The 8154-nt window shown below is 52.9% G+C and overlaps 1 protein-coding gene across 1 annotated transcript in view; it reads right to left on the reverse strand.

Moving 5' to 3' along the window:
* Positions 1-7423: 7423 nt before the first annotated feature.
* The window catches only part of LOC104283702 (target of Myb protein 1-like), a gene marked incomplete at its 5' end in the record, with an annotated part of 7285 nt that continues 6554 nt past the window's right edge, over positions 7424-8154 (reverse strand). Inside the window, 3 exons of the mRNA XM_009881913.1 lie at positions 7424-7572; positions 7677-7713; positions 8055-8116. Coding sequence (XP_009880215.1) covers positions 7424-7572; positions 7677-7713; positions 8055-8116 — 248 coding nt within the window. The remainder of the gene's footprint in view (positions 7573-7676; positions 7714-8054; positions 8117-8154) is intronic.

The raw sequence follows: 8154 nt of genomic DNA on the forward strand, positions 1-8154 counted from the left end.
CTCAGAAGGAGGCCCACGCTGGGGGAGGTGGGGAAGGGCGAGTCAGGGTTAGCCGCAGGCAGGCTGCGGGGTTTTTGGGACTCAGGCAAGAGTTGGGGGTGGGGGGTCCCGGCAGGATGTGTGGCATCACTGGCAGCCGCAAAATGTTCCCCATCCAGCTGTGCTTCTCTGCCCTCTGCAGCTGCAGCTGGCGGGGATGTGGGTAAAAGTTGGAAAAGGTGTTGTCCCAGGCTGGGAAAACTGCATACCTTGCTGACCCAGGGACGTGGAGGACGCTGCGGTCGTCTACCCTCGGGACGGAGACAGTCCCCGCTCCATAAGGGGGGGAATTGAGGCACGGGAATGCTGCTCTCTGGGGTGCTGGATGGGCACTTGCCTTCGCCTGTGCTGGTGGAAAACACCAAATCCAGGAGATATGAGGTGTGGGAAGGAGTTTGTTTTAGAGGCTGGCATGCGGGGAGAGCCGAATTTAAGCGACTTACTCTAGGCCATACAGGGTATCTGTGCCATCGCCTGTGCCCCCATCCTTCCCCCCACTTCCCCTTCCCTTTTTCTTTTCTCATTACAGAAGATCACTCCAGGGCAGGCAGGACTGAATTTACCTGACCGAGCTGCTATTTGGAAGAACTTTGTTTTGAAAGTATGACGCTGCAGACTAACGAGAAGGAATAAGACAAAGAGGAGTTAACAAGGGCAGATATTTCTTCTAAGCCCTTCATTTAGGGGTAGGGTGGGCTCAGCATTGGAGACCCCCGTGCACCGTAGTGCTTTTGGACCACCACTGCTAGTGCAAAAGAGCAAGAACATCCCCCATTTTGGGGAGGTCTTCCTTAGCATCGCAGGCACCGGGGAGCCGGGGCTGTGGGCTCTGTGGGGCAGAGATCCCCTTCACCTGCGCAGTGCCCAGCACAGCACGACCTCCGGCCCGTAGCTGCAGTTCTTCAGCTAAATAATCATTAACAAGACCACTCGGGCAGCGTGGGATTTGAATTAAAAGTGTTGAGCTGCTGGGTGAGAGGGACCAAAGGTGTTCGCATGGGGTGGGCCACCCCCTTATCGCTCTGCCGGAGCTGGTGGTTGATGGTGTGAATCACCGCATAAAACATGTCCCCGCCTGGAGGCAGCGGGGACGGGCAGAGGGGCACTGCTGGCAGTAGATCACCCACACCCTGGCTTTTTTTCCTTTTTTTTCCCTTTTTTCCCCTTTTTTTCCCTTTTTTTTTTTTTCTTTTCTATTTGGACTTAAATTGTGCAAAGGAGCTCAGAGAAATTGGCACCTATCTCCCGCTGAGAGTAGCCTGGTATTTCAGGCCCTTTTTTTTTTTTTTTTTTTTTTTGGCCAAGGACAGAAAAATACCACTGAATTGCCTCGCAGCAATTTTTCTAAACACAGATTTTCCTGCTGCGCTGTGCTCAAGAGAGAGCCTCCCCTAAAGCCTCAGGAAAGCTGCGTCCTCACCTCACCCCGCGGTCAAATTCACCTTGTGCCTGATCCACGCTTTTCTGCCAAGATTGGCCAGGAGAACACAGCACCGGGAGACCAGCACATGCAGCTTTTCTGTGCTGGGAGGGAATTACTGACACCCCCCCAAGAAAAGCCCTGCTGCAGAGCCCATCTTCCTGGGGTTCTCCTTGCCGGGGCTGAGCCCTCAGCTTTGCTGTTGCAGAGCAAAATGCCCTCACGTCCTCTAACCAGGGGGTCCCAGCAAGGACTGAGGTCCAGCCCCACAGAAATGCTGCCGGAGGCAGCACAGCCGCAAACTTCTCCCACCCACGGGGAGCGATCCTGTCCCCCCTCACCCATCTCCATCCCTCTGACCGCTGACGACCCTGCTGGGAAGGGGAAGTGAATCTGCCCGCTTGTGCAGTCCGAACCCGCTGCGATTCCCGCGCACCCTCCCACGCATACGAGATTTTGCAAGGATGACGGCAGATAGGGAAGAGGAAGCTTTTGCTTGTGAGCCCGTGTCCCCGAGTCCCCTGTTCCCTCACTTGGGTTTCGCCGGTCGCTGACACAAAGCAACGGGGGCACTTGTTTTCACCCGACATGCGGCACAGCTGCTGGGCGCCGGGCAGGATGTTCAGGGTGACCTAGAAGCCAGGGGACAGCAGGCAAGTCCAAGTCAAGGGAAGAGAAATCTCCTGAGGGCCGCCAAGCACCTTGGCATCACCCTGGGGCAAGAAGTCACCTCTGTCCTTGTGGTTTGTGAAAGACCTTCAGAAGAAACAGAAAATAAACAGACTGCCTGCCGGTACAACTCCTTGTGTTGCACCTCCTCTCCCTGACCACCGGCCACCTCCATTTTCTTGCTCCCGAGCATCGGGGCACCTACTTTTGTTCTTGTGTTTTTGCACATTTTCCTATACTACTTCCTTGTTTTGTTTCTTTCTTCTCGTGCTTCCATTTGCTTATGCTCCCACAGAGATAAAACCAAGTTACTTACAGAAATGTTTTCCTTCCTCACAACCCCCCTCTCTGCTGCCACCGGGTCCCCACTGTACCTCACTTCCCAACATCTCCATCTGCCCTAAGCAGTGCCATTGACAGTGATCTGAAAGGAAGCAGAAATGGCTTTATTGTCATTTTTTGAAGGAAGGGGGAAATTTTTGTCCAAAATAAGCTTTGAGGAAGTTTTGACATGGCAGAGCAACCTGAAAGTCCTGTGGGATGGAGAACAGCCTTCCCAGTGTACTAGCACGGGTCGTTTCTATGCTGATTTGTGAGACGATGTTGTGGGAAATCGGGAGATGTTTTTGCTAACTACCCTAAAAAAAGAAATCATATACTATTTGGAGGTTGGTAGTAGGTAAAAGAGAAGGATGTATTTTTTTTGCCTCTACAAACGTGATGCTGGTATGCCAAGAACCACACAACATGGAAACAACCACACATCATGGAAATTCTCATTAACTGTTAGCATATATTTGATTTTGAGAGATGTGGAGCAACTCTGACCCAGTACAAGGAAGTTATGCTTTTCTTCAGCTTACATAGAAACAACCATTCTGCGTCATGCAAAATGTCCATCCAGGTCAGGATCCGGTTCCCAACGTGGTTATCAATGGATACTTAGACACAGCGCAACCGCTCCTTCCCGGCCCCCGTGCAGTTGCAATGCCTGACTGCACACTCTGGAGCGGTCACTGTGTGAGCCCACGCTGGGCTCGTGGTTGCAGCATAATACTGAGAATAAGGAAAAACTTTGGTTTGTTTTGTTGCCGGTGGTTGCAGAGCCTGCCAAGCAGGTCACTGCGAAGCAAGAGGTTGTCCTCTGCACTTGGTGGAGCTCGGTCTGGGTGCGTGAGGGACCGCAGCCATCTGGTGGTCAAAAGTGATCAGGCAGCGTTATTTCTTTTTAAAATAGCAACATTAGAAAATACTTGTAAAAAGGGAAAGGCATTTAAAGGAATTCTTTATAGTGATGTGATTTCTTTTTTTTTGCAATCATAAAGCAGTTTTTGACAAACACCTGGCCTCTACTTAAAATGATCCCTTGCAGACCTGGCAGGTTTTTTGTTTTTTTTTCCCAAGTTTGTCCTCAATAGAAACCTTGAAAAATTATTCAAGCTATTGCTGGTATAATCTGTAACAAGGGCCACAGTACTAATTTGGGCATGGAAAGATCCCATGCCCTCATCCCCATTCTTCGTATTTTCAGTTGCTTGAAAAAAAGAGACTCCATCCCTGTAGGATAAGTCTCTGCACTGGGTGTCGCGCAGTGAAGAGCACCACGACCGTGGCTGGCTGCGTGCTGGGGAGGCAACAGGCTTGCCGTGGAGGACCACAAGCAGCACTCCGAATTTTCACCTGTTGCTCATCGCTTCAAACTCACCCTACTTGGCAGCCACCAAAACCCCTTCCCAACTGTTCAGCCCATGACAAAAATAGTGGCAAGCCCATTCTCCCGTGCGCCAAGTCTTGCTCAGGGACGGTCCCCTCATGGCTTTGCCAGCTCCTGTGCTGGATGTCTGGGGAGGAAGAAAACGAGGTGAGGGTGGAGAAGGGGTCCTCACCCTGAGGTGGGCTCAGGGCATCCCAGGGGCAGCAAGGAAGAGCTTGAGGTCCCCATGCTGGGGGTTATACATTCAGGGATGGCTTCGTTTCTCCTTCAGGGGAAGCCACAGACAATGCGTCGAGGGAGCTGGAGGCACCGAGAGCTGTAAGCGCTCGCTGTGGCATGATCTGGTGTTCAAAACATCACCCTTGTGACCAGGCTGGTGTCCTTCGCAAATGCTGACTGGCCACCAGAAGCCCTCTCTCCCCAGCGGGCCCCGGCAGCATGAGTCCAGGCACCTCCAGAAAGATTTTGGTGTCAGACCACTTACTCTGGAGGCTCTTCTGGCCCCATAATTGCAAAACCCACCAATCTGGGCTCTCTTGTGCCTCTGCTCTTGCTTCCCCTCCTGCAGGTGCTCCAGGAGGGGAAGTGCAGCATCTGGCCTTTTCGCCTCTCCCTCTTGTTCTCTGTTTCTCTGTTGAGGCTCACAGGAGGGAAGCTGCAGGGGCTCTCACACCCTCTCGCATCTCAGCTCAGAGTCCTGTCTCACAGGAGGGACCTGCCCTCGCAGGTCTGCAGCTCTAGGGGGGTGCTGCGCTGGCCTCTAGCTCATGGCCCCTCATGGTCCCTTGATTTTGAGTATCCTCCGGTGGGCCACGCTCCCAGCGCAGAGCTTTTGGTGCAAGCTCTGTGTGCTCTCGCTGGGGTGGGGAGAAGGTTCTCGCCAGGCAGCTGAGTTTGACTCTGGGCTTGCCACAGGGGTGACAGTAGAGGTCAGAGCCAGCGCAGTGTGGGCAAATCCAGCCTATTCCCACCCTCCTCCCCCCCCAGTTTCACTTCTAGCATCAGCTGAGCCAAGGATGCTTTGGAGATTTGGAAAAATAAAAGATATTTCAGAAGGCTGGGTGTGGTAAAAATGCACTTGTGACAGAGGTGTGTGGCTGTGTCACTCCCCTCCATTTACCCATGTTTGCTGCGTGAAACCCTCCTGCAGTTGGTGACGCAGAAACCCACGGCTCTTAGGCTGTGCTCTTCAGAGAGAAAGCGCTTTGCACCCTTCGCGTGATCCAAACCTTTCTTAGGTGAGAAGCATAGTGTCCTGCGGCATGGTGAAATCCTGCTGCAGAATTGGCTGTGGGAGGGAGAACAGCTCTATGATGAAGCTGTTTAGCTTCATGCAACCTCCAGGACTCAGGGACTCATCAGCAAGATGGGGCTGAACGGGCAGTTCTCATGCTCACTGGGCTGGGCTTTCCTCCCCACCACCTCCAGAAGACAGCGTGCACACCCTGTTTTGAGGATTGCTGCTCAAAGAGAGTTATATTATATATATATAATGCCACCTGTTGAGAAAGGAGAGGTTCTCCCCCGGTTCCTCCCAGACGCATGGGGAATGAAATGAAATGGGAAATGGCGATTCATTTTTCCAAGGGACAAACTGTCCGAGGATAGCATGTGCTGTCTGACTTGGAAACCTGAAGAAGACAAAAAGCCTCCTCCTATCCCACAAGTGCTTACAGAGGAGGAAACGCAGCACCCTGCTTTTTCCAGCCCCGCTGCCACCAGCTGCAGACCGGCTTTGCTCACAGCTCTTACCTTCAAGCCTCTGCCTGAGCTCTGTACAGCTGAGACTGCAGGGCAGGCAGGGGCAGAGGGAGGTGCTGAGGTTTGGACAACTTCAGCTAATTTAACTCCTTCCTACAAGTCTAGGGCTCAGATGACACTTTCAACCTGTTCCCCCAGCTCCCACTCAGCTGGACACCAGGGGATGGCATGGGGACAACTGAGGACGCCCTGTGGATACCAGAGAGCCGTTTCATAGCAACTGTATTTCTTGCATGTCTTTAAGTGATTTACGGGCTGCGAGGTGGGTATTGGGATCTGGTCACAAGGCAGAGAGGGGAAGATGAGGGGGGCAGCTCGCCCTCTTGCTATTTTGAGATGGGCTGTGGTCACCTCCCCAGGAGACTGTGCTGAAAAGCAGCGAGCACCTGCCTTGGCTCGCAGCACCCTCAGCCCCCATGACGCGCCTCATCTCAGCACCGCGGTGCCCTTGCCTTTCCGTGGAGAGCAAATGTTGCTGCACGGTGTCACCCCTCTTCTCCTCCACTGGGTCCTCCCCTCCCCATGTCAGCACTGACACCACACACGTATCTTCAAGGGAGGCTCGAGACTTTGCTCCTTTAATGTGCAATAAAAAAAGGCAACTCTCCCACGCTCAACAAGAAATCCCATGAGCAGGAGCCCCAGGCTTGGCACCCTCCTCCCCGGCTGCCTTTTACAGTTCGGCAGCCTGTGCAGTTTGCTCAGAAGTTTTTCTCCCCATGTGCAAAGGAGCTCCCGGCTGCTGCAGGGCTGCTTTACTGGCGTGAGATGACTGATGTCTCGCTTCACCCCTGCGCCCACCAGCTGAACAAGCTACCCCAGCAACAGTGCGTTTTCGCTGGTATAACAGTGTCGATGTGAGGGCCTTCTGCTTTAGGGAACACAGCTCTTTGTCCGCAGCACACACAGCTACCCCGAGGAGTCTACAGCGTTGGCCCGATCAGAGGCTCAGAGAGATTCCCCACGCTGCGGCACGACATGGTGGAAGGCATCGGTGGAAGTGAGAGAGGGAGAGGGGATTGCATCAGGGAGAGAGGGGAGGAAAGTATAATAATGGGAGAATTAAATTAACTGCAAAGACTTTGCTGAAGGCACATCCTACCCCGTAGCAGACAGCCCCTTCAGCCTCGGGTACCGCTCACAGCTCAAGCCCCGTGTGCAGCCAAGGGCTTTGGTAACTGGCTGTCATGCAACGGAAACATTCGGGCTGTGGGTAGGATTCTGGATAAACTGATGGGGAGGGGGAGGAAAGGAAGAGGAAGAGAAGGGGTTGTGCATGGGAAGGTGTTGCATACCACAAGCACTTGTGCAAGAGAGACTAGAGCAACAGGGTCCCTCTACCATTAGTGTTCCTCCTCTGCCACCTGTAATGCTTCGCATCTCCATGCTTTCCAGCCTAACAGTGGCAGGCAGAGGGCTGGAGATCCATTCTAGGGATGGGGTGAGGGAAGAGGCAGGCAGGAATGATTTCAGCAGCAGACTGCAGCCTCTCCTGTTTTATCTCTAACTACCTCACTGGAGAGGAGGACGGGAAGCTTCTGCTTTGCCCACACTGTACCAAAAAAAAAAAAAAGCCCACCGAACTCCCACATTCTCTAGCAGCTTTGAAAACCCCTTTCACAAGTCTATTGTGTGACATCCCTAAACACAACAAAGATTATCTGAAATCTGAAAGCAGCTTAAAAATAAAAACAACTCAAAGAGAAAACAGGAAGAGAGTGGAGGAAGGGGACAGAGTCCTTCCCCTGCTGGCCCCTGGTCGGAGGCAAGCAAAACAGCACACACAGCCTCTTGCTCCACAGCGTACCAGTCCATAGCATTCACAAGGCAAACATAGCATCATCTTCCTTTGCTTGCTTCCGATGATGGCTGGCAGCAGGAGGGGAGACAGATGTCCCTGCTGAGGAGCTGGACAAAGTGGGTAGCCGGTCTGCAACTTTTGCTCGCTCTTCCAGAAACTTGTCAAATTCTGGGGCAAGAGAAGAGCAGAGCATTAGCAAGGAGGCAGGTCTGTGGAAAAGCCAAGGTGCTGCCAGAAACAGCTGGAGAAAGGGGTTGGTTGGCAAGGCTTACCTTCGCTGGTGACACCTTTTGCATCCTCTGACTCTCCCTAAGGAAGGAGCAGAGAGGAACGGTTAGAAGCAAGGTAGACAAAGACATCTCCACAGATGTCTGCATGGAGAGAGACAGGACAGTGCTCCCCCAGCTTCCACAATACAGACATGTTAGAGTGGCCCTGAGCCTCAGCTCATTAGCTATGCCTCCCAGAAGGTTAATTGTACTGGTGTGGTATCCCAAACCCTGTGTCCTTGGCTTTTTCTCCCCTGCTCCCTCCGAGCAGCCTGTGCTACATATTCAGCAGTGCCAGTGCTGTTGTACACTGCCTAAAATCCAGCCTCACAGACAACTCTGGCAGGACCACTGGCTCCAGGAAAGCAGCCCCTCACTTACCACGTCAGTGGAGAGCCACTTTTCTATGTCTTCCATGAAATTGGCCTGGGGAACTGGCACCAGGGACAGAAAGAACGAGTGCGATGCGCCCAAGAAACGC

This window comes from Charadrius vociferus, unplaced genomic scaffold, assembly GCF_000708025.1.
Source record: "Charadrius vociferus isolate BGI_N301 unplaced genomic scaffold, ASM70802v2 scaffold413, whole genome shotgun sequence".
Taxonomy (NCBI): Eukaryota; Metazoa; Chordata; class Aves; order Charadriiformes; family Charadriidae; genus Charadrius; species Charadrius vociferus.